Source organism: Manacus candei, unplaced genomic scaffold (genome assembly GCF_025592945.1).
Source record: "Manacus candei isolate 608988 ecotype Guabito, Panama unplaced genomic scaffold, ASM2559294v1 h1tg000165l, whole genome shotgun sequence".
NCBI classification, from domain to species: Eukaryota; Metazoa; Chordata; class Aves; order Passeriformes; family Pipridae; genus Manacus; species Manacus candei.
The window spans coordinates 429,895-455,796 of NW_026138213.1; the positions used below are offsets into that span (position 1 = coordinate 429,895).

The following is a 25,902-nucleotide window of genomic DNA, read 5'->3' on the forward strand; positions in this document are numbered from 1 at the left end:
ACACCAGGAAACCTTTCAACAGGTCCAGGCCACACCAGGAAACCTTTCAACAGGTCTGATGTGCCCGGGTCACACCGAGAGGAGAAAAATTCTTGCTGTAATTTTACAACGAGGGGACAGTCACCATTTGACTCACCCTCAGTATCAGTTTTGGACTACACCAATTACTCCATCACATCCAAAGGATCCTGTCCATGATGCCAAAAATGTTATGACCCGCCCCAGAAAAAGGGGGAGTGGGTAACCCAGGTTCTTATCAATAATTCCCTTGGGGTGGATTAGAGTGAAATGACACTGAATAATTGGTGTCTGAAAACATATATAGGTAGGGTTTATTTTAGCAATTTTGTTTTAACGGGTATGTTAGCATTTTGAGTGGTGTCATCTGTATTATCTATCATAGGGATAACCCCTGGGGGGGAAAATGCATAAGGGGAGAAAGGAAAGACAGGATAAGGGTAAGGGAAAGAAAAGCTGAGGGTGGAAAGATGTCTATAGGCACTGCCCACGGGGTCCAGAGATGGAACTTGGTAGTTGCAGCTTCCATGTCTGTGAGTTGAAGTGGTGGCCTTGATCCACTGGGGGTGAAGGAGGAAAGCCCCCACACTCCAAGAAGTTATGAGTTATTATATCCATGGACAGTGTCCCAGGCCATGCCATGAGCCTCCAACATCTGTGTCAGATCTGTGTCCAGCTCTGGGCCCTCAGCTCAGGAAGGACATGGAGGGGCTGGAGCAGGTCCAGAGGAGAGCAACGAGGCTGGAGAAGGGACTGGAGCACAAGTGCTGTGAGGAGAGGCTGAGGGAGCTGGGGGGGCTCAGCCTGGAGAAGAAGAGGCTCAGGGGAGACCTCCTCACTCTCTGCAACTCCCTGACAGGAGGGGGGAGCCGGGGGGGGTTGGTCTCTTTTCCCAGGCAACCATCAGCAAGACAAGAGGGCTGGGTCTGCAGCTGTGTCAGGGGAGGTTTAGGCTGGATATTAGAAAGAATTCCTTTGCAGAGAGGGTGCTCAGCCATTGGAATGGGCTGCCCAGGGAGGGGGTGGATTCTCCATCCCTGGAGGTGTTTAAGGACAGACTGGATGTGGCATCAGTGCCATGGGCTGGGAACCACAGCGGGGTTGGATCAAGGGTTGGACTTGATGATCTCAGAGGTCCCTTCCAACCCAGCTGATTCTGTGATTATGATTCTATGATCTCCTGGGTCTGGGCTGATTTTCCCTGAGGAGTCTGGCAAAAGGGTTTTTCCCACCTTTCAAGATTATCAGAGGGGCAGGGATGGGCTTTGATGGACCATCAGAGGTCTAATTCAAAAACCCTGCAGAAGGCTGCAAAAGTCCCTTGGCAATCCTAGAATGCATAAATTGGGAACCATTTCAGTCTCTGACAGCAGGTGGTGGTGGGACAGGGGGGGATTGGCCTAGAGCTGGAGCAGGGCAGGGTTGGGTTGGATATTAGGAATAAATTCTTCCCTGTGTGGATGGTGATGCTCCAGAACAGGTCACCCAGAGAGGCTGGAGAAGGGGCAGCATGGCAGAAGGGATGGCTGGATTTTGGAGGAGCTGGGGAGGGAAGAGGGATCATAAAAGGCAGGATGTTGGGAGAGAACCGACAGCTCCTGGCTCAAGAAGAGATCAGAGGTCTGTGAGATGCGTCCAATGTAGTGATTTCATCAAACTCCTGCGCGTTCCGTGTTTGGTTTTCTTTTTTTTTTTTTTTTTTTTTTTTTTAACTTTCATTGCTTTATTTTCATTTTCTGTTTTTCCTTTCTCCTCCCCCTCGTTATGGGGAACAAAACACTTGATTTGAAGGGAGGAGTCAGGCTCCCAGGGACTGGCTGATCCCAGTCTGCTGCGGGTGGGAAGGAACAACCTTTTTTTTTTTTTTCTTTGCCTTTGTTCACTTAAAGGAGTTCACTTGCAGGAGTTTTAATGGAAGGGAACTTAATGTCACATTATCCTGTTTTAAAGTTACTGCTTTTTTTAACTCATTTTTCAGTTTATTTGGTACTTTCTGTCTTCATGACGTGTCTTTTTGAGCATGTGTATATTTTTGTCAAGTATCTCTGGTCCCTCCTAATGGAAAGTTCTAGTGAAAGTAATACAACTAATATTTTTAAATGTTTATGGGGTAAGTAAATCATGTTTGCTGTTGAACTGATATATCTCAAGTGTTTTAGCTGTAAGTCATCAGGATTTGCTTGTTAACTTTTATTTAGAAGTTTCTCACTTAAAGTAGGATTTAAGTTGGGTGGTCTGTGGGAAGAGTTGTTTCTGTGGGAAATGTTTCAGAAATAATTTTAGTTGAATGGCATTTAAAATCAGACCATTCAAGGAAAAAATAGGGTTGATTAATTTCTTCTTTTGATGGTGAGATGGTTTCTTTTACCCCCATGAAGATTTTGTTGTGAGTGATAGATTGGTTCCTTACATATAATGAAGAAAAAAGTGATAAATCTCTATCTCTAAATGGTTAAATGATGATATGCTGGAAGTGTTTCCTGGCTTGCAAAAGGATTATTGTTTTCCATCTTTTAAATATCTCTATTATGAGGAATTTCTGGTGATTATTAGTGTAGCTCTGGAGTTTTAGTGTGTCTGAACTGTTTCAAGAGACACCTCTTGGAGAAACGGTTCACAGAATAAGTCTGGGCATGTTCAGTCTTTGTGAGCCTTGAGTTTTGTTCTGATTCATTGAAATTTTATGTCATTAAATTGTTTTTAATGAGCAATGACTACTGGCACGAGGTATTTAAGTGTGCATACATTTGATTTCACCTGAGGAATGGTTATATGAGACATCCCTCTGGCTGGAGGGAGGTCCCTCAAATGGGTGGGTTTGTGCTTTTCCACGGTGTCTTCCAGGATTTTGTACCTGATGGTGTAAAATACTCCTCTGAGGATCATAAAATTAGCATTTTTTGAAGCGTGGACGGTCACTAAAACTTCATGTGTAAAATTAATAACTCCTTTTTTCACGTTGGAGTTTCTGGTAGTTTGGCAGAAGCCTAAGAATGAATCAAGCAAGATTTAAGGGTTTAGGGAGCTGCACCTCATTTTTGGGTTCCAGGGCTTGAAAAGCTTCAATCCAGACTGGTATGTGTGTGGCTGTGTCCAATATGAGGAATATATGAAATCGAAATTAAAATGAAATAAAATTTAGCTGTGTTAATTTAGCTACGTTAAGTGTGACTTTGCAAAATGTAAAACTGCTTAAAAGTTTCTGCCCAAACTGTGGGCAGATTAAGATAAAAATAGCTCAGGGAACAGGGGAGGCTTTTTTAGCACGTAGAGAGGGGTGGGGAACCTAAAACTGCTTGAAATGATAAAACTCCATAATGGCAAGAATAGGAGGTAAAACTAAGTGTCTATTTAGATAAGGCAGACTGCAAAAAAGAGCGTGTGTACAGATGATTTTAAACTTGCTGCTTTCAAACTGTGTAAAAAGCTGTGGTATTCCTTTGCTCTGTGGAGTGCACTGGGGGAAAACATTCCCCGACCGTAATAAAAGTGCTTTTCAGATTGTTCAAAGGTTTCTTCGAATCAGAGCTGCACCTCGTTTTTGGGTTCCAGGGCTTGAAAAGCTTCAGTCCAGACTGCTGTCTGTGTGGCTGTGTGTCCAATATGAGGAATATATGTGTGTGTTTTCCCACACATATATTGTTGGGACTTCAAAAATTGTTGAAAATGAAAAAACCTTCTTGCCTCAATCACGACTAAACGCGGGCACATTCAGTGCCTGAGGTGTGGGGCTGGAATTCCGTGGGAAAGAGTGGAGAGAGGATTTTGCAGTTGCTGGTGTGGCTTCCTGGGTGTGACCATCACAACAAAGAACTAAGCCCTGTTTTCTACCTTGTTGCTCAGGAACTGTTGGCTCAGGAACTGTTCAGTGGCAGCACTGAATCCCCGAAGCTGTGAAGTGTAAATTTGGTTTCAAGTCTTGTGTAAATTCGGTGTCAGGTCTTGGATGTGAAGTTCCAGGGTTGGAAATGGAGCTGCATCACGAGACCGACCCTTTCTTGTCCTTGGGATCCAGTATTTCCAAATGTATTTCCATATATTTGCATTTCTGAGATTGGCAGGGGTTGGACTTGACTTCAGCTCTGGAGTTTTCAAGTTGCAAACTTCTTCCTGCAGAATTCCCCCCGTGGAACTTGAACTTCCAACAGGGAATCTGTTATTCCCTGCAAAAATTTTGATTTCTGACTAATAAGGACTAATATCAACTCTAGTTCTGTAGAACAGGCTGATTTCTGTAGCCTGGAGTTTAATAGTTATAATATTGTGGAGTCAGATCAGATCTTGCAGAACTTCAAGATATGTTTGTTTGAAGTATCTTTCCCTTTTATGGGATTAATAAATCCTACACTATTTAACAAAAATATCAAATTCATAGGATAATGCTCAGGGGTGGCTTTTTGAAAAACTTGTTGGTTGTCTCAGTTTTCGATATTGTAAATTTTTAACATCTGTTTATAAAGGAAAATGTGAGTTCCAAGTGCTTTTTTTTTATTTCAATATATTTCAAGTGATGATCATCTTGTTTAAAATCCTTTTTTCTCGTTACAGACCAAAGTCATCAAAACAAACGAAAGCAAAAACCCAAACCTGGTGACTCTGAAAAAATGAGGTAAAAAAATACTATTTATTTTGAAATTTATGATTAGTTTGAGTTATTTTATGTAGCACTTAGAAAGGACTTAATGTCCCTTGGACTTGCTGCTTTTTCTGGTTTTTTTACATACTGGTAGCTGGGTGAAGTTCCCAAAATTCCAGTTTTCACAAAGAACCAGAGTTATAACTTGAAAATTAAATATATTCCCTAGCTGAGTGGAATTTTAGTCAATGAATGACTTTTACTTAGTCTTTAAGTTGTTTGCAACTTGAATTTTTCACTTAATTCAATAATTTCCCTTAAATCAATATCTAATTTCAAGCACATAAATACCCCTTGTAGGACACGCTGAATGTAAATGAGTGTGTTTGGTGGGTTAGGGCCAAAATTGAATTAGTTGAGATAAAAAGCACTATAGATTTTTATGGGTAAAATTTATGCTTCCACCTGTTAGGAAATTTAAAACAGAATTTTTAGCAAAAGAAATCCGTATTTCCAGTGATACTGGGGCCAAGGGGGAGCTGTGAGTGCACTTTCTTTTTATTTCACTTATCTGGATTTCTCCTTTCACTTGAAGGGGGGGAAATGTTGTAATTTATTTTGGAACAAATCCTTCTTAAAGCAGCTGAACCATCTCCAAAATTGCTTCTCTCGTGGGGAAGATGAGCAGACCTGTAAAAATCACGCTGTTGCTTGAAAATAAGTTTATATTTAAAGGATATTTATAACCTCTTGATGCCATTGTCCTGTTTTTTGTAGGGATCACCTTGATTTGAAGAGAGAGTCTAAAGCTGTGGAAGATAAAGGCCTCTGTGCTGTGCCACAGGTAACTGGAAATTCAGTGGGATGTGGCCTTAAATGTGAATTATTTGGTGCCTTTTAGTAACACTGTGAAAAATCCTGGTTTGTTCCTAAATTTAAGACCTTGTGCTGAGCATGACTTTGATCAGGAGGCAAAAATTCTGTGGTTACACTGATTTATTGCTGTCTTGTTGCTTCTCCTCCTGTAATTAGTGTAACAAAACTCAGTCTAGTTGTAGACTAACTAAGCTAAACCCACGAGTTTACAGCTCCCCTGTATGTTAATTTGTAAGAAAAAGGACAAATATTACTGGGAATCCCTCAGGGATTTATGATACCCCTCCCAAAGCTCTGACTGAAAACAGGTTTTCTTGTGTTTGATAAATATGTTTGGAAATAACCATGGAACATTTTGTTGGGTGGCTGCTTGAAACACGGTGCAATTCATATTTTGGGTGAGAATTTTCCTCCTCTGGTCCCTCCAGCTGCCAAAATTATCGGAAGGAAATCGTGGGAATGCACATAATTAATCATTTGATCTCTGTTAGTTTTGGGGATGCAGACACCAAAAATCTCTACTCTGATTAATTACCTCACAAGACAAAACTGAATTCAGGAGAAGGTTCAAGTTCTACCTGCACTAAGACCTTTTATTTCCTTCAAAATACCTATTTTTGTTTTGCCAATGCATTACAAGTATCAAAAGGAGTGTTTTAATTGGCTTAATCAGCTTCTAATGTGGTGTAGCTTAACATCAAATTAATATAATTTGTCCTGTTTTATGACTACATGCTCTTAACAGCATTAACTCAGTAGTTCTAGGAAATTAAAATAAGTGTTAATTATTTAGTGTCCCTGCTGGAAATCCCTGCAGACTCCAGGAAATATCAATAGTGAAAACAAAATAACAAAATCACTCTGAAACCTTCTAGCAATGAACAGATTAACTGAGCTGGACAGAAAGTGTAGCAGAAGGAAAACAGTTCTCAGGTTTTCCAAAGACATTTGTGCACAAAATGGAGTTGTAAAAGTGAGGAAAAAGCAGAAGTCTGGGTTGTGGTTTTGGGGTTCTTTTAATGTGTAAGCAAAATTAAAACTTGAAGCTTTGTGGAGAGAAAAAGGATCTAAACATATAAGAAAAACTGTTTGTTTTTTTTTTTTTATGGGATTAGCAGCAGTAGGTCCGTGGAAATCTAGAGATTTTAAGTAAAATTAAATATTTTGTAAAGACAGTGCTCCAACAGTGGAATTGTGGTAAAACTGTAGGAAGTGGAGACTTTACAGTTGTCTCTTGGATAAGTATTTTAGCAAATTGCTTGCTCTGACAAAAGAAAAAAAAAAAGGGAAAATACTGTTTTCCTTTGGACTTAACTGCCTCCCTAAATATTGCAGATGGATTTCAATACAGAAGATGTAAAAAACCCCAGGAACAAGGGATTTACAGCCTCCCTGGAGGAGTGTCCCAGTGATAAACCCACCCTTCTACCCACGTTGAGAGCTTTAGGTGCTGCAGAACGTGAGGTAAACTGGGAGAAATGATAATAATTGACCAGAATAATTCGAATTTGTGCATTCAACAGCCCGTTTCCCTTCTCTTCTTCCCACCAAAATAGTGTTTGTTGTCGAGTTGTTGGCTGCAGAGCCAAGTGTTTCACTGAGAATTGTGCCAAGCAGCTTAGAAATGAGAACAGAATTAAGATGAAAACAGAATTAAGATGAAAAGAAAATTAATATGAAAACAGTATTAAAATGAAAACAGAATTAAGATGAAAACAGAGTAGCACAGGGTGTATTTTTGGTGATCTTCAGCCTAAATGTGCATTTCTAAACACGACCTGAAAATATTTACTGACATAATGTGCTTTTAAAAAGTTTAAAAAAAAAAAGGAAAACGTGGTTTTCTTGTGGATTTACGTGGTTTTCTTGTGGTTTACTTGTGGATTACAGGTATTCCAGGTGGATTTTAATGCCTTGCCAGAAGGTGTTACATCCCTTGCTCGTGATGGTTGCACAGCCCTGATGGACCAGCAGTGTCACAGTGCAGAACAAGCCTTCTCACAGCTGCTCAGCATTCTGTATACTTCAGAATTTAGGGTAAACTCAGAGGAATAACTTGGGTTTTTTAGAGTAATTTTATTTAGAGTAATTATTTTAAGTAAGTTGAGATATTCAACACCCTGCTTCATTCTTTCCTTCCCTCAAAATTGTCTTTATTATTGAGTAGACCCCCCAGTAATTACATAGGATGTGTTTTTGATAAGGTTCAACATAAGTGTGCATTTCTAGATGCAATGTAAAAAATACTTACCAAAATTGTATTTTTTTTTTTTAGAGTGATATAAAGTACATTGACCAAATGCTGTATTTTATAAAAAACCACAGTCTGTTGGTGGTTGGACTTGATGATCTTAAAGGTCTTTTCCAGCCTAAATAATTCTGTGATTGTCAGATTAACCTTTATCCTTAATGATGTAGGGTGAAAGTGATTTTTATTCTTCAAGTTAGATAACTCTTTGATGGCAAATACTGTGAAATTTGGTGTGTGTGTATGTGTATCCAATCAGATATTGACCCAGTTGTCATCCTGGGTTTCTTTAAATTAATATACAACAGTTTGCACAATGTTTTTGTTTGTGCTGCCACTATAATTGACTTTTTCTTTTTTTTTACAGTGTCTGAATATTCATAAAATTAATTATGCCATGATCATCTATGGACATGCCACTGCCCTCCTGGGAATAGGACAACCTGAGGTAGGACATGAAACCTGGTTTTATCTATTTTATATTTAAATAGTGCTTTTATTTCGACCTCTAGCTCAGGCAGCTGCCCATCCATTTTCATCTCTTCCTAAGAGACAGAAAATGGGTGGGGAAGGAAACCTGGTGACACAATTTGGAATTGTACACTGGGACTAGATCCTTAATGACTTTGGATAACTAAAGCTACCAAATAAAATGCCTTTTTTAAGCTTTCAAATGAGACTCTGGTGTTAAGAAATTATTATTGCATATATATATTACATGATGTATATACATATTATTACATATAATATACATTATTACATTATTATGTTGTTATATGTTATTATAATATATATAATTCATATATGACTATTATAATTGTTTTTTTTCTTCTACTTTGTAATGTGGATCTGCACCAGCGTTTTTAAGACAAACATTCAGCTCCTAAAACAGGAGACAGAGTTTGCTTTTTTTGTTCTGGAGAACACCAAAATACTTTGCTGTTTTCCAGAACCAAAGGCAAACTCTGGATTTGTTTTGGTTTGTTGTTTTGTTTTGTTTTGTTTTCAGGTTGGTTTGGGGGTTTTCTTCCTGCAGTGTTTTATAATATTCAGTGTCTTAAAATGAATTTTAAAACCAATTTAAAAGCCATTTAATTTCATTCTTTCAGAGGGAGTCTGTGTTTACAGAATAAGTTTCTTTTTTTTTTTTAAAAAAAGGGGAAGCTTTTCCTGTGATCATGAGATTGTGTAATTCCATTTACTGTTCATAAGACTAATCAAAGAATAGGGCACCCCGACCCACTGTAATGGGGAAAAAAAAAAGAGAGGAAAAGTGGAAAACTTATGGAAAAGCACCGTTTATTTGTGTCTTACATTTCTTTTGAAGGCATTGACAAAAGCTGAAGACCAGTTTAAGAAAATAATTGAAGAATACCCAGAAGAAAGATGCTTTTGTTTGGCACACTATGGAATTGGGAGGGTTTACCTCAGGCAAAACAGGTTGGTGTGATGGAAAACTTCAAGATTTGGTAGGAGGAAAAAAAAATCCTTTCCTTTGAGGAGCGAGGTGTGGTGGGGGTTTAATTATTCTGTGTCAATCAGTGAATTCCTCCATCAGGCTGATTTTAGTGTCAATCACTGAATTCATCCATCAGGATGATTTATTACAACTCGGAGTTTGGTTTATTACAACTTGGAGTTTGTTCCTGCCGAGGAACTCAAGGAAGCTGCAGAATAAATCCAGCGGATTTGAGGGAACAGGGATAGGACTGACCAGCTCATCCCTGCAGTGGTGGGGAGGGGGGAGAGCTCTGTGGGAGAAGAACAAAACCCTTTGTGTTCTTGTGGAAAAAAATGTAGTGTAAAGAAAGCTTAACTTATCTGAGGCCTGGGGAGGCCGGAGAGTGACCTTGGGCCGAGATAAGGCGGCTGCCCCAGGGAGTCACCGCATTCCCTGGGACAGATAACAGGGATGTTTTCCTGTTTTCCTGAGCCAAAACACCAGAGGGAGGTGAGGTGCAGAAACAGGGCAAGTAAGAAACTCGAGAAACTGTATTCCTGGTGGGGTTTCTTCCCAGCATCCCCATACCGGGAATCCCAGCTGCGGTGGTGCGGCTCCGTGTGGCGATTGCTGCGTGTAAAGCTTTGGGTTGTGATTTTTGGTGCTTCGCCGCTGCTCAGTGCGATCAAAATCCACCAGAAAGCTTGTGGTGGGGTGAGAGACCTTCAGCCAGCTCTGCTCCCTCTCCCTCTCCTCAGCAGGAGGTGGAAAAGCTCCGGGATTGAGATAAAAGCAGGGAGAGATCACTTGCTAATGAGCCACGGGCAAAGCAGACTCGAAGTGAGGCAAAACAACTTGTTGTCCCTTAAAATAGAGTTGAATGGTGGGGAAAAAATGTAGAACTACTAAAATCACCTTTCTCCTACCCCTTCTTTATCCCAGGCTCGACTTCACTCCCTCATTCCCTCCTCCTCTCCCTCCTCCCCTGAGCAGCCCAGAGGGATGGGCCATGGGGGAGCTTTTTTCCCCTTACTCCCCACAGCCCTGCAGTGTGTTTTGTCCTTCCTTATCCCTGTTTTCCCTGAGGTGCTTTGCCTGAGGGGCTCTGCTGTTCCCTGTGGTGGGTTTGTTGTATCCAGCTGGATCTGGGGCAGCCCTGGCTTCTCCTCAGGGAATGGTCCCCACCTCCCTGCCCAGCCTTGCCATATAAAGCCAGTACAATGCCAAATTAAGTAAGTTTTGATATTAAACCTTAACCCCCTCCTCGTGTGGAACATCTCAAAGCACTGGGCAGAGTGGGTTGGATGCTGAGAGGGGATTCCTGCTTCCCACTGTTGGGTGCAGTCTGTGTTCCAGGAGCTGTCTGCATCCCAATCCCGTGGTTGTGGCTCTTCTTTCCTTGGCAGTTTTGACCCAAAAAGTTGCCTGCACAGGTGACAACACCTCTGGCCACCCAGCCTCCCCCAGGCAGGGCTGCTCCCATGTCTGCACTGCCTGAACTCAGGGAGAACCCCTCCCTGGCTGAGCAGGGTTGAAGGTCACTCCTGTGCACACACACACACAGGTCCTCACTCTGCATTCCCAAGCACATTCGTGGATCCCTGGAATGTCAGCACAGGCTCTCAGTCTGCCCTGTATCCGTGCCTGGATGCTGAACCCTTTACCTGGCTCACAGCTTGAATCTTTTATCCCAGGGAGTCCTTAAACAGGGAATTTAATGAACCAGGTGTTCTCACCCCACATACTCTCCGTTGCCGCTGTTTGCTGCTTGGATGGTAAAATGAATCTTCAGAGACTGTGTAGAAGTTGCTCACAGAGGATCTGAACACTCTGTGCCTGTTTCCAACTCCAGATTTGCTCATGCACTCGATCAGTTCCTGAGATCAAAGCTGATGATTGATTTGAAGATTGTCCCGGGGGTGTTGACGTGGCCAGCGACAGCTCGGGTCATCGAGGAGACTCAGACAGAGAGTTTGCAGGTGTGTTTAACCTCCTCCTCCTTCTCCTCCTTTTCCTCCTCCTCCTCCTCCTCCCCCTCCTCCTCCTCCTCCCTGCCTCCCACTGCCCACATCCAAGAAAGATGGGGGTGAAATGGAAATGTGGGAAGCATCCCATTAACAGCATAAGAGCAGGAACTCTAGGTCAGGCTTGGGGATTTCTGTGGAATATGGTTCTGATCTACTCTAAGTATTTCCTGATTTCTTCAGGGAAGAATTTTCTCGTGGAAAGGCAGGGAGGTGGTGGAGTGCCCATCCCTGGAGGTGCCCAAGGAACAACTGGCCGTGGCACTCAGTGCTCTGGGCTGGGGGACAAGGTGGGGATTGGGCACAGGGTGGAGTCTGATCTTGGGGATCTTTTCCAGCCTCGATGATCCTGTGATGATGGATGAATTCCTTCATTGCACATCAGCAAACTTCTAAGTTGTGAATGCACAAAATAATGCTGGAGAGAGCTGGTTAAAAATTGGAATTGGCACAGATGTGAAGTGGAAAATGGCAGCAGTGTGGCCGTGTTGAAAACCAGACAGGGGGCTTTGACTGTGTCGTTTTTGATTGAGGCAAAACTCCCCCTTTAACTTGAAAATTGTGCCTCATGGATGTGGCACCACAGGAGCTGCCCTGCAGGGAGGCACTTTGGCCCAGGAGAACTTTGGAGGTTGTTCAGTGTCTGAGCTTGGCTGGACCTGTTTAGTTTTGGGTGGAAGCAGCAGTTCTTTTGTTTCCTAAACAAAAACCGACCCGAGGATTTCTCAGAGACCCCCCCCTCAGAAATCTGGTCGCAGTGGTCTGGGACCTCTGGAGAGCATAATGCAAATATCTGGCAGGGTTTGCTAGAGGTCTGTTTGTTTTTAATGGTGTTTTATTACTCTGGACTCAATGCCAGCACTGTGGCACTTGCACTGACTCTACATAAATCCACTTCACATAAATCTGACTTTCCCTCAGAGAATATTCTGGGAGAGACCTCCTTGGCTCCCCAGAGCTATCCCTGGGATTGTACTTGATCCTGTAACCCAGATCCCAAGTGAGACATACTCTGGGAAGCTTCAGAGATGAGCAAGACACTCCTTTTTTATCCTATTATCTCAGTTAATCTGGCTCTTCTTTTTGGCAGTGGGACACTTCCTGCAGTTGGGATTGCTCAGGGTGTAAAACACGGGTCCAAGATAAACCTGCTTTTTTTTTTTTTTTTATATGAGTACTCAGCTGACAGCACTTCAAACAAACTCAGGAATATTTTGGCCATAAAAGGACAATTTTATGTCTTTCCACTTAGAAAAGAGTTGTTCCTCTGGTATTAGTCAGCTGCTTTTCTGAGGGAGCTTCGTGTCTGGCTGCAGAATTCCCCAGGAGCCTGTAAGTACACTCTGAGTTTTCCCTGATTTCCATGCAGTTTGCCTCACATCCCTTTTGTGTTTTTTTTTCTCAGATGGCTTTAAGGAATTGCATTGAGCAGTGCAGGTTCCCTCCAGAACCAGATGCTGTCTGTCGGTATCAGCAGTGCCACGGCCACTCCAAAATCCAAATATTTTTTACAGACCCAGACTTTAAGGTAAATTTTGAGGGCAGAGGTGAATTTAAAAGGGTTTGAGGAGTAAAACTTCATGCTTGCATGGTTTCTGCCCCCTTCCATGTTCCTTCCTGTTAAGCTGAGGTGTTTATTTCTGTTATGCTTTTCCTTAAAAATGTTGCATTTGTCCCATTTCTCATTGTTAGGGTTTTATACGTGTTATTTGCTGTCAGCAGTGCAGGGTGGAGTTTCATATGAGCTGCTGGAAAAAGTTGAAAACAACGAGCTACAGTGATAAAAGTGATAAGGTAAGATCTTTGGCAGGCCACAGGCATCTTTAATCAAGTTTATATTATTGATATTAGATTTTATTTATATTATACTTAACATAATTTTATAAACCACAGTATCAGCAGCCTGTGTGAAACAAAGGGAAATCAGGCAACATATGCAGTAATAAATGCATAAATACATATTCTGAAAATTGATTTTTTTTTTTTGAGTGTGAAGTTGGAGGAGGGGCTTTGGGAATGACAGGGGTGTGCCACAGACCTTCCTGAATTTTTTGATTCAATTTTTTTTTTGTTAACTACCTCCAATTAAGAAACTGTGATTTGTGTAAGAGCACAGCTGGTGTTTGTGGATTTAAATCTCTTTGGTTTGTGTGTTTTCTCCCCTCAGGATTTCCTTAAGGAATTGTGTTTTACTCCCGATTGTAAAGGCCTTATTTCAAAAATAATTATTTTCAGTTCTTCTGGTGCAGTAAAATGTGAAGTAAGTACATTCATATTTTACATCTTAAAAATATTAAGGAGATAAAGTGAAGATGAGAATTTAACTGCACAAAAAAAATTAAGTTGTGCTGTCTTAACTGTGGGATCTGAGCATTATTTAGGAATATCAATTCCCTGTGTTACCTCCCAACCTCTCTTTCCTGCTGATAAAGGTGCTCCATCCCAACTTAGAGCAGCAAAAGATAATTTTAATTAGACCTTCAGGAGGTTTATTTAGGCTTCCTTTTCTCTTTTGTAGCATTTTACTGCTTTCCAAATGTTTTTGGGGTTTGGGTGCAGCCACGTTGGCCTTGTAAACCCAAATTTAATTAATTCCTCATCCTTTCTTTTGGTAGTTTGAACTAAAAATCACAAAACCCAAGGGACCACCAAGGGCCTGTATTAAACAGAAATGTTCAAGGTAAGGTCTCTGCTGTTTTAAATCAATTTGAGAACAAACCAGGGCTCTCTAGGACTGATTTTCGTGCCTTTTTGGGGGTTGCTAAAAGAACACCAATCCTTTGGAAAGACTGTTCTTGGCCTTTTGATAAACTGAAAAGGCTGGTAAAGTACATTATGATGCAATTATAAAGGCATTTAAATCGTCCCACAGAATTTACTGCCTCAGCAACTTTGTGTAAATGCTTAAAAAGTATAAATAAAACCTTTATATAATGTTGTTCCTTCAGTTATTGATGCACATCCCTTTGATATAACCGAGTTTTTGGGTCAGGTAAGGTTGTAAGTGATGCTGGGAGGAAAAACAAAATCAACTTTTAAAAATGAAAGAAAAATTTAAAAATCAATGAAAATTTTAAAAAATTTAAAATTTAAATTTTAAATGTTTAAAGAACTCAAATGTTAATATTGGGTTCCAAAAACGCTGAGTTCTAAATTAAGAAAAGAAAGGATAATACTGAAATTAGGGAAAAAAAGGATAATACTGAAATTGGGAAAAAAAAAGGATAATACTGAAATTGGGAAAAAAAAAGGATAATACTGAAATTGGGAAAAAAAAAGGATAATACTGAAATTAGGAAAAAAAAAGGATAATACTGAAATTAGGGAAAAAAAAGGATAATACTGAAATTAGGGAAAAAAAAAAAGGATAATACTGAAATTAGGGAAAAAAAAGGATAATACTGAAATTAGGGAAAAAAAAGGATAATACTGAAATTAGGGAAAAAAAAGGATAATACTGAAATTAGGGAAAAAAAAGGATAATACTGAAATTAGGGAAAAAAAAGGATAATACTGAAATTAGGGAAAAAAAAGGATAATACTGAAATTAGGGAAAAAAAAGGATAATACTGAAATTAGGGAAAAAAAAGGATAATACTGAAATTAGGGAAAAAAAGGATAATACTGAAATTAGGGAAAAAAAAGGATAATACTGAAATTAGGGAAAAAAAAGGATAATACTGAAATTAGGGAAAAAAAAAGGATAATACTGAAATTAGGGAAAAAAAAGGATAATACTGAAATTAGGGAAAAAAAAAGGATAATACTGAAATTAGGGGAAAAAAAAGGATAATACTGAAATTAGGGAAAAAAAAAGGATAATACTGAAATTAGGGGAAAAAAAAGGATAATACTGAAATTAGGGAAAAAAAAAGGATAATACTGAAATTAGGGGAAAAAAAAGGATAATACTGAAATTAGGGAAAAAAAAAGGATAATACTGAAATTAGGGGAAAAAAAAGGATAATACTGAAATTAGGGAAAAAAAAAGGATAATATTGGTGTTATTGCTAATTCAGACATCTTTAATGGGAGTAAAAATTGTTGCATTGAGGATTTTAATACTTGATTTTTATGCAACTTTTGTGAAATTTCGTGGTCTCTTGACTGGTAAACGAAAACCGGCTTTGTCATATTTGTATTTTTCAGGGCAGTATTTCCAGGGAAATGGAGCTTGTAGCTAATAACATCATGACAAATAATTGAGATGTGCCTGATTCCTTTGGCAGCTGACCTCAGGCAGTGGGTTTTGGTTTTTTTTTTCAGTATCAGGAAGTTAAAAACGAAGCAAGAAAAAAAACTGCGGAGAAAACGGGCGCGAGAAGAGGCTCGAAATTCCACTCAAAAGGAAGCAGAGGAGAACCAGGAGGGGAAGGAACGGGCCCAGCACAGTCAGAACAGGGGTAGGTGGCAGGTTGTTGTCCTGATTTCTTCATGGGAAGGGTTGGAAACATCAGCAGGGGCTGCCCAGGGAGGTGGTGGATGCTGATGTTGGACATAATCCTCCTCTGGAAGACTCGTGTGTTTTGCCTTGGATTGACTTTTATTTCAGTTCTGGTTTTAATTTCCAGATGTGTCAGTGCAGGGTTAAATTCCTTGTGGAAAACCTTTGGTTCTTCCTTGGCTGCTTTGTGCAGAGTCAGCCCAAAGGGGCCAAAAGGCTCCAATTCCAAGTTTAAAATTCCTGCTTAAAAGGGATTTCAGGAAAAGCTTTATGCCCAAAAAGCTGGGATGCTGTTGAGGAAAAAAACCCCAGGATCTTCTCAAAGAAAGAATTATATCAGCAGTGACTTGAAAAGTACATTTCAGAGGATTGGGGTAAAATAAAATACTTTAGTTTAAAAGTTTGTGGGCAGTTAATGCTCCAGCTTTTGCTGGGCTGTTGGGCTGCACTGCCCTGTTTCAGAACTGTGAACATCCCCTGCAGCTTGTCAGGGCAAAGAGAAAGGGGTGATGTTGGAAAAATTCATTTTTTTGTCTGTGTTATGAACTTGGCATCTAATTAACTCCATTTCCTGGAAGGATTTTCCCTGTTAAATACTCCGAGGGTGCTTTTTTATCCCATCCAACCCATTCCCTGAGTTCTCTAGATCCTTCTGTTGCTCAGTGGCATATCCTGGCACTTGGAGAGATTTTTTTGCTTCCCTGTGGGTTTCTAAAATCACATCCAGTAGCCTCCTGTTTGTTTTTGGTTTTTTTTTTTGAAGTATTTGCTGTCTCTTTTTCTGTGGCTTTTCCATGGTCCTTGGAGCCACTGCAGGTCACTGTTACCTGCAGCTGACTTGACTGTTCACCCTAAAATCCAGTCAGGGTGTTTATTTCTCTGTGTAAACCAAATTTAAACCAATTTTGTATCAAATTCATAACATAAAGCTATTTTATATGGAAAACATATATATATATAATTATTAACATTCTGCAATTTCAGCGTGGTGATGAAACAAATAATTAATAACACCACTGAGTCAGAATCACCTGTACTTAAAAATTGGTTTTTTATTGTGGTAGAGACATGAAATGTTGTTTGTTTTGGGGTTTTTTTTGATTCCCTCTGTAGGTTATGGCCAAGATTTCCATGCTGGTGACCGGGTCCTGCAGCACATCAGCCGGAATTCCGAGCAGATCCAGACAGCAGTGGCTGATGCTGCCAAGTTATTAAAGGAATTACTGTCCTGGTTTGTCATCAGCCAGGAGGATTACACCTCCTATTCCCAAACTAGCAGCAAATCCAAGGAAGTGATGGAGCAGCTCATCAGCCACTTAATTCAGGAAAAGAACCGGGTCAAAACAAGGGGGTTCATCCACGTGCTGAGCGAGCTGGAAGGGGTGGATCCCAAATTACTCAAGTGGCTGAAACATCTTAATAACTTGGGTAGGTTGTGCTCCTGGAAGAGCAGAATCTGGCAGAGGAGAGCATAACTTCCCTATTTTCCACTCTTCCTTTCCCTATTTTCCACTCTTCCTTTCTTAATTCCAAGTGGCAAAGCCAAACTTCCCTGTTTTTCCTCCCCCTGCTCCTTAGCCAGGATTTCTGGAGAGGAAGGTATGACCTGATGTGGGCAGGGCTTTGTCCAAGAGGGGAGGAGAAAATGGAGCAGGTTTATTTTCTCTTATTGTCTTTAAATTACCAGAATAGCCTTAAATGAGGATATTTGCATAAATGATCTGTTTCTGGAAAGTAAATCCTGGTGGGGTTTTAGTCATTACAGTTTAACTGCCTGTGCTAAACTCGGGAGGAACTTGATGTGGTGCCTTGCTGTGGAATCCTGTTGGATTTATAATTGGAGGAAGATTTTTCCAGGCATCAAATGCCAAAACCTTGGAGGAGATTTGGGTCTTCTTCATTCTGCTCTGTTGCATCCGTGTTCTTTCAGGAATTTCTATAGATTTGTTACACAAATAATAATTTGGTGTTGATTAAAATGGACCTAAACCCCATTTATCATTTTTTTTTTGTTTGCATTTTCACGTGGATATTTAATTTCCAGAGCCAAGTGCTTCCCTTTGGAGAGGAATATCTTGTTTTAAGCACCAAAACTCTGCAGCTGGAATGAAACATTAAGGTTTTTTCTTCCATCTCTTTCAGGTCTGACAGCTACAAAAAACTTCCTCCATCAATATGAACAATTATTGCAAGAGCTTGACTTCTCTATTTTAGCCCCACTCTGGAACCAGAAGTATGGCAGGAAATTTGATTATGTGACAACTCCTGAAAAGCAAGAGATTTGTGATTATTTCTTAAAACCCCCCTTAGAGAAAACCCGTTGTTTTATATGGCTTTTAGAGGACAACAGAGAACATTTCCCCTTTCTTCATCAAGCTTTAGATGAATTCTTTGATAAAATGGGTGAGTAGGCAAAGGGTCCCACCTGGACCAGGTGGGTTTCCTACCAAAAATAAATATTTATTGTTAAGTTTTTAAGCCTGAAGATTCTGCAGCTGCATCTTGGAGGTGCTTTGGTGGTGTTCGATAAAGGATTATAATGATATTTCCTGTAATTTCACAGTTGTGATTGGAAATTAGAATGTTACTATTTCTATTAATCAGTATGACTTTTATCCTTTCAACAGATGACCCAACCATTATATTAAAGAAGCAGGGAAATGAAAATATATCAGTAAGTGAACTTAATTGATATTTGGGATGAGTTTGGCCTTTTGAACAAGTGCTGAAGTGAACAGAGATGTGCACTTTTACAGCCCCATCCTTCAGACTCAATTAGAGATTTAGTCTGTGGGTTTAGCTCCCTTTTCTTAAATCATTTGATGTTTAAATTATTTATTTTAATAATCATAAAAACAATTCATTCTGAGTGACTTTTTGATTGGTGTCTTCATTAAAATCCATTCCAACTGGCAGAAGTGTGTTATGCATTTCAGTTAATTACGTATTTGAGACACTCCCATTTCCTGCAAATAAATTCACCTCTACAAACCCAAGGTTTACTTTTGACACTGAAAACTTTGGAGTTAATTCATGTCCATGTTAATAAAATGTGGGGGTTTTTTTGCTTCTTCTTTTCCTGAGTTGGAAATCCAAGAATGAAACAAAAACCACGACAATGAAACTGTTTTTGTTTCAGTGTTATTTATGGCCTGAAATAGCCTGTTAGTAATTGCTGTGAGTGGAGTCATGTTGATCCATAATTAAGGGCCTGTTAAAGAGTTAATTAGCATTTTAATTCCTTCATCTTTGAGTATCTTGGAAAACTAAAGCAACATTTGAGAGCCCTGCTTGGTTGTTCCCCACACAAAACCGGTGTGGGATGATTTTAAATATGCAATTTTGGCTCCAAGTAATGAGCTGAAAGAATAAAATAACACAATCTTCTGATTTTTAAAAGTCAATATTTTAAGTGTTCAAAGGGGAAAATGCTGAATAAAATAGATGCAGCCTTTCAAAGCTCTGGGGTGGTTTTTTTTTGTATTTTCCTCCTGGGGATGGAGTGGAGAGGGAGAATTTCACCTTTTAAATCTGGGGGGGCAAACCAGAAGGAGAATTTTCATGTGAAACTTGAAAGATTTACCTGCTGCTTTTGGAAATGCATCAGAATTTTATTCTAGTTAAAAAAAAAAACAAACCCCAGTGACTTTCTTTTTATATTTATTTCTGTTTCAGACTAATGATATCAAAGTTAAAAACAAAAACAGGAAGAAGAATTTGAAAGACTCGAGGGTGAGTAACTTTTTAGCTGCTAAAGGAGATACTACTAAGCAGACACTATCTAATTGCTATTAAAACCCATTTAAAAATTTGGATTTTTATAGGATTTCTGGCATTCCCATGTATAGAGGCTGCTTTCCTAAATGCCTTGAGGTATTTGGGTATTAATTCATTATTGAAATAATTTTCCTGAAGTAGAAAAGTGCTGTTAATACTCAGTTCACACTGTTTTGTTTTGTTAAAATATGAATTTGTCAGTAAAGAAGGTAGTTCTAAACTTGAAAAAAAAAAAAAAAGAAGTGGATACCTTTGGCTCTTAATTCTGAATTACTGTTTTGATCCTCAGTTTGCCCTATGGGAAGGGGTGCATTGACAGCACTGTGGAATTAACACCTTATGCCCTGTTTTATTTGGCAAATTTGGACACTTCAAAACGTTGTGTCCTCACACCTGATTAAATACATGAAATTATGTGTTTAACTGATTTTTCTGATCATTTTTATGGGCATATCAGTGACTGAGGATGCAGCTGTTCCACTTAATGCTCAGAGAACTGTTGAGTTGTTTGTTATTTTATAGATTTTGCTGGGAATAATATTTTATCTGAATCTTAATGGAAGATTTTGCTTTATTAAAAGTTTCACATACAGTCTCTGTGCCCCCACCTTTTTGTAATTTTACTAGAATTCCAGGAGGAAAATTAAGATTTTATTTATTTTTTTTTCTTCTTGTTCTCATCAGCCAGGTTTTTGTTTTTCTGACTTAGGTGCATTTAGACAAGTTGATTAGATAATAAAACATTAGATTATACAAATTTATCAGAGAATAAAAATTCAGAGACAACTCAAATGTTTGTAATGTTGAACATGAGAATAAAAGGTGTCATTAAACCACGTGGGGTAACTCAGACTTGCCTGTGGTAAAGTTGCCTCCAACATAAAGGGAATTGGATTAAATTTGGTTAAAAAAAAAAAGGCATGTTGTTGGGCTGAATATCCCAATTTCCTTTTTCCAAAAGAAGTTTTGAAGAAGAAATGAATAAATTTTAAAGGAAGAACTTCCTTGCTGGGGCCAATCATTGTCCAAGAAGTTTTTGCAGTTCATAATCTGAACGTAACAAAGTCACAGAACAAACTCAGGGTGTAAACAAGTTACTCCTGGTCTTTACAGGGGATCATTTTGCCTGTAATTTTGTGACATAAAATAATCAAATCAACCTGTTTTCAATCAGTCTATTTTAGTATTATCCAGTGGAGTTAGTACAGCCCCACGAGAAGAAGAGAAGATATTTATAGAAGAAAATAATTTGTAAGTACCATCATTTATCTCTTTTTTTTTTTTTTTTTACTGCCCAATCTCCAGAGTGCTGGAGAAGAATCACTTATAAACACCAAGTCTGGGTTAACTTTCTTTTTTTTATTGTTTTTAAGATACACAGATTTTACAAATGAACCATTTGTAATCCCAGAATATCTCCAGAAGCAACTGGAGGAATTTGAAGCTCTCTATGAAGTTTCAAATAGTAACAGTTATAATAATCCAGATCCAATCTCTGAGAGTTTATATGAGTAAGTATGAATTTCTGCACTCAGCAAATTCAAGGGTTTAATTTTACTTCATAATTCTTATCATTTATTGCATTAAGTCCATAATTTGGGGGGTCTGGTGTCTGTAGGTGTGTCCATAAAGGTATGGACTAATACACTGAAATACAAGTTCAGAATGAAATTTTAAAAACTTGGATTAAAACTAACAATTTTTAAATTTTTTTTCCAGGTATTTCACTCAAATCTTGGATGAACATGGCCCTCTGGAAATTAATAATAAATTACTAGTTGGGGAATATGAAAATTTCCCCGAAGAAACTCGAAAGGTCGTGGAGGATCAGGGTGGCCTGGAATCCTTCCTTCTGAAATCCCTTCGGTTCATTATGGTGGATAATCTGATTTGCTTGAAGAAGCACTCGGTCTTCTTTGAGGGAAATACAAACAGAAATGAAAATGATATAGGTGGGAATGTGCAAGGGAATCATTCCCAGAAAAACCTCCGGTTAAATCCAGATGCTGAGGAATTCAAGCCCCAGTCCTACCCTGTTCAACCCCATATACCACCATCACCTGACTTAAGTTATGAGACTCTACAATATTTGCCCTATTCTTCCTTCCCTGCTTCCTGGAGATCCAGGAATTCCTTGCAAAGCCAGAGTATGGATTCCATGGATAACAAGTCGTTGTTTGCAGACGTTTTACTAAAAAACCTGGATTCTACAAGTCCCATATTTTTGCCTCAGACTTCCTGGGGTTACCAGTATGGAAGGATATTGCCTGTGCCTTCTCCAGTGCCTGTCCTGCCACATGTTGCCAGGCAGCCTGGTTATATCTATGCTGATCCTGCAGCTCCTCAGGATAATCAGGAATCAGCAATTCCAGTCAGAAAATATGCCTGTGATGGTCTTATCCCAGCTGAAATTCAAACGTGTGAAGACCCCTGGGGCCGGTTGGAGAACTTGGATAAAGAGAATTTGGCTGCTCCAGGTAGCTCAGATGAAGCTGAAAATGGTAAACAGGTTGTTAAGGTGGAAAAAGGAAGCAAAAGCAAACCTGGAATGAAGAGCAACCCCCATATAAGGATGGTGGCTGTTCAGGTAAGAAATGAAAATGGGATAATTATTTGGTGGCTTTTTAGGCCACCAAGAGGATGCCAGGGCTGGAGCAGCTCTGCTGGGAGGAAAGGCTGGGAGAGCTGGGATTGTTCAGCCTGGAGAGGAGAAGCTTTGGGGTGACCTGATTGTGGCCTTGCAGGGCCTGAAGGAGCTCCAAGAAAGATGGAGAGAGACTATTTCCAAGGGCTGGAGGGACAGGACAAGGGGGAATGGCTTCAAACTGACAGAGAACAGGGATAGATGGGATATTGGGAAGGAATTCTTGACTGTGAGGGTGGGGAGGGGCTGGGATAGAATTCCCAGAGAAACTGTGGCTGCCCCTGGATCCCTGGAAGTGTCCCAGGCCAGGTTGGACAGGGCTTGGAGCAACCTGGGCTGGTGGAAGGTGTCCCTGCCCATGGCAGGGGGTTGGAACGAGTTGATCCTTTAAGTTCCCTTCCAATTTAAACCATCCTATGATGCCTTAGAACTTCCAGTTTAAGCTGCTGCCACTTTCTACGACTACTCTTGGTTTTAATTTGTAATTCTTTAAAGAGCTGCTGACTGAAGTTTGTTCTGCCTCAAGTTTGTGCAGAAGTTTTGACTGGGCACCAGAGGAAGGAGCTGGGGCACAAGGAGTTTCAGAGTTTCAGCTTTGCTTTAGAGATGAAGGAAAGTCCTTCTTTGCTGTCATTTTAACTTTTGTAGTTAGTTCAGTGATTTGTTTTCACTTTCACAACATTTGTGCAATTTAACAACTGCTGGCTGATGTTTTCCTTGTGGTCTCACAGTGGTGGCCCAGGTTTTAGGGTCAGTTCAGGGGGAAACTCCATCATGTTTTCTGAGAGGCCCCTCCAGGGCTGTGCCCAGGTCTGGAACCTCATGGAAGAGAGACCTGGAGGGGCTGGAGCGTGTGCAGGGAAGGGAACGGAGCTGGGAAGGGGCTGGAGCAGCAGGAGGGGCTGAGGGAGCTGGGGGGGCTCAGCCTGGAGAAAAGGAGGCTCAGGGGGGACCTTCTGGCTCTGCAACCCCCTGACAGGAGGGGGGAGCCGGGGGGGGTCGGGCTCTGCTGCCAGGGAACAAGGGACAGGAGGAGAGGGAACGGCCTCCAGCTGTGCCAGGGGAGGCTCAGGTTGGACAGGAGGAGGAATTTCTCCACAGAAAAGGTTGTCAAGCACTGGAAGGGGCTGCCCAGGGAGGTTTGGAGTCCCCATCCCTGAGGGATTTCCAGCTGTGTGGATGTGGCACTTGGGGACAGGGGTCAGTGGTGGCCTTGGCAGTGCTGAGTCAACAGTTGGACTTGATGATCTTAAAGCTCTTTTCCAGCCTAAACAATTCCATGATTTTAAGCTTATCTGACCACGATTTTTAACAGCCTGTTAGAACAGGGACATCATGAACTTCAGTTCTTTCATTAAGGTCTTCCAGTGGTGGAGCAAAACAGGGTCCTGGAGTCCCTTCTAAGCAGAGGCACTTCTATGGCAGATCTTGAGTTTGGGACTCACAAAGCAGCTTCTCAGGGAGCTGTCAGACACTTCTGGCAAATATGAAGTTTTCAGACATTTAGGGCACAGCTGTGTTTGAAGACTCTCAGTATAAATGCTCGTGGTCCATGAAATTAGGGAAAGATCAGACAGACAAGTGCTTTCTTTACAGGTTGAAGTCCCTTCCAGAAACACTTTCACAACGTTTTTCTGCATTATTTTAGACCTGCTCAGTAAATCAGTTGGGTTTGTAAAGCTGTAGGTGAGCTACAAGAGCTCCAAACCAGAGCTGGCCTTGTAGTTGCATCTATAAACTGGAAAGCTTTTTAATTTACTCAAAATTTCTTGTATTTTAGGTCAATCAGGAAGTAGCTGATAGGGAAACCAACACTTTGCCTTTCCATCCATTTGAAAACCAACAAGTAAGTTACCTCTTTGTATTTCTCATGAAGAAGGTTAAAGGAATGCCCCAAAAAATTTAGTAGTTAGAAGGTAAAGTTCTCTGAAAATAGCATATTTTAAGAGGTATTTCTGTATTTTGGGTGGTTTGGTACTGTGTGGTTTGGCCTCTTTCTGTATTCTGTGATGTTCTTCATGGAAACTTCACACAGGCCCACAACAGGGAGGGGTTTGAGCTTTGTTCTGTATTTTAGGGAGATTGTATTTCCCTTCCAAAAATCTGGAGGCTTGACAAAACCACTCCATTTGGGCATGCAGACAGTTCAGAGTGGTGTTAATGGCAGGTTTCTGTCTGTGCCAGGAGATAAAAGTGAGAAAACGTGTCATTTAGGTTGGGTTTTGTCACCTGATTTCTTTCCAGGGAGATATTCTGCGTGTGGAAAAGGAGCATCAGGTGCTGAAAGAACAACTGAAAGAGGCAGAGGAGAAATTTGAGCAGCTGCAGAGCCGAAGTTCGGAGGAAATCAGTGCTTTGGAAGAGCTCCTGAGGAAAAGCGTGGAAGAGACTGAGGTAAAACTTCCATCCTTGGATCAGGATGTGGAATCCCCGTCCCTGGAAGTGTCCAAGGCCACGTTGGAGCAAGCTGGGATAGTGGAAGGAGTCTCTACCCATGCAGGGGGTGGAATGGGATGATAAAGGTCCCTTCCAACCCCAGTCTGTGATGGATCATAACACAACAACCCTCTGTAGTGCTACAGGCTGGGCCAGAGGGGCTGGAGAGCAGCCAGGCAGGAAGGGAGCTGGGAGTGGGGATGGACAGGGAGCTGAACAGGAGCCAGAGTGTGCCCAGGGGGACAAGAGGGCCAATGGATCCTGGCCTGGCTCAGGAACAGGGTGGCAACAGGACCAGGGAAGTGATTCCTGCCCTGGACTCAGCACTGGTGAGGCCACCCCTGGAGTGCTGTGTCCAGTTCTGGGCCCTCAGCTCAGGAAGGACATGGAGGGGCTGGAGCAGGGCCAGAGGAGAGCAACGAGGCTGGGGAAGGGACTGGAGCACAAGTGCTGTGAGGAGAGGCTGAGGGAGCTGGGGGGGCTCAGCCTGGAGAAGAAGAGGCTCAGGGGAGACCTCCTCACTCTCTGCAACTCCCTGACAGGAGGGGGAGCCAGGGGGGGTTGGTCTCTTTTCCCAGGCAACCATCAGCAAGACAAGAGGGCTGGGTCTGGAGCTGTGCCAGGGGAGGGTTAGGTTGGAGATTAGGAAGAATTCCTTTGCAGAGAGGGTGCTCAGCCATTGGAATGGGCTGCCCAGGGAAGTGGTGGATTCTCCATCCCTGGAGCTGTTTAAGATGAGACTGGATGTGGCATCAGTGCCATGGGCTGGGAACCATCATGGCAGTGGATCAAAGGTTGGACTTGATGATCTCGGAGGTCCCTTCCAACCCAGCTGGTTCTATGATTCTATGATAAATATCCTCATTCTGCTCGACCTTGCATCTGAATAAAACACTGTTTTTCAGAAAAGAAACTTTGTTTTCTGCTTTCAGGTCTCCCAGAATGAACTGGATTGGTTTCACCAGGACTCGGAAGCACAAGGGAAGAAATGGCAGCAGGAGAAAAAAGAGAACCGAGACAACTTAAAAGCCCTGAGGAGCACGGCCAAAAAACACACAGACACCAATGAGAGGTACTGATTTTAGACACAGATTTACAGCAGTCTGCCATTGGAAAGACATCAGGTATCTCTGACTTTTACAGACATATTTCACTTATTATATATCTAAACCTAACCCTTGGCTGGGTAAGTCAAGATGTCAGAGAGCCCTGAGGAGTTTGGTCCTTCAGTGCTGTTGTTTAATCTTTACTCTTTGGGCAGAATTTCTCTGGAAAAATCCATCAGCCTGGTTTTTATATTAGTTGCTGATTTATTAGGAATATATTTAAATGTCCTTAGGATAGAATCATGGAATGGTTTGGGTTGGGAGGGACCTTAAAGCTCATCCAGTCCCAACCCAACACGGGCAGGGACACCT

At 41.0% G+C, this 25,902-nt stretch overlaps 2 protein-coding genes across 11 annotated transcripts in view; one reads left to right on the forward strand and one right to left on the reverse strand.

The window, feature by feature from the left end:
• The window catches only part of PIGP (phosphatidylinositol glycan anchor biosynthesis class P), a 58,667-nt gene that overhangs the window by 27,399 nt on the left and 5,366 nt on the right, over window positions 1-25,902 (reverse strand). The window lies entirely within an intron of this gene.
• Window positions 1-25,902, forward strand: part of TTC3 (tetratricopeptide repeat domain 3) — a 51,699-nt gene that overhangs the window by 16,342 nt on the left and 9,455 nt on the right. For 7 of the 9 annotated variants that reach the window (XM_051773037.1, XM_051773039.1, XM_051773035.1 and 4 more), the window contains 22 exons: window positions 4,567-4,627; window positions 5,372-5,438; window positions 6,806-6,934; window positions 7,361-7,507; window positions 8,086-8,166; window positions 9,046-9,158; window positions 11,012-11,138; window positions 12,589-12,711; window positions 12,876-12,977; window positions 13,351-13,443; window positions 13,799-13,863; window positions 15,450-15,586; window positions 16,741-17,055; window positions 17,770-18,030; window positions 18,255-18,301; window positions 19,303-19,359; window positions 20,579-20,655; window positions 20,778-20,915; window positions 21,124-21,991; window positions 23,829-23,894; window positions 24,293-24,442; window positions 25,417-25,556. In XM_051773037.1, coding sequence (XP_051628997.1) covers window positions 4,567-4,627; window positions 5,372-5,438; window positions 6,806-6,934; window positions 7,361-7,507; window positions 8,086-8,166; window positions 9,046-9,158; window positions 11,012-11,138; window positions 12,589-12,711; window positions 12,876-12,977; window positions 13,351-13,443; window positions 13,799-13,863; window positions 15,450-15,586; window positions 16,741-17,055; window positions 17,770-18,030; window positions 18,255-18,301; window positions 19,303-19,359; window positions 20,579-20,655; window positions 20,778-20,915; window positions 21,124-21,991; window positions 23,829-23,894; window positions 24,293-24,442; window positions 25,417-25,556 — 3,364 coding nt within the window. Of the gene's footprint in view, window positions 1-1,939; window positions 2,129-4,566; window positions 4,628-5,371; window positions 5,439-6,805; window positions 6,935-7,360; window positions 7,508-8,085; window positions 8,167-9,045; window positions 9,159-11,011; window positions 11,139-12,588; window positions 12,712-12,875; window positions 12,978-13,350; window positions 13,444-13,798; window positions 13,864-15,449; window positions 15,587-16,740; window positions 17,056-17,769; window positions 18,031-18,254; window positions 18,302-19,302; window positions 19,360-20,578; window positions 20,656-20,777; window positions 20,916-21,123; window positions 21,992-23,828; window positions 23,895-24,292; window positions 24,443-25,416; window positions 25,557-25,902 lie in introns of those variants that run through there. The other 2 variants (XM_051773041.1, XM_051773038.1) reach the window with 2 other exon arrangements.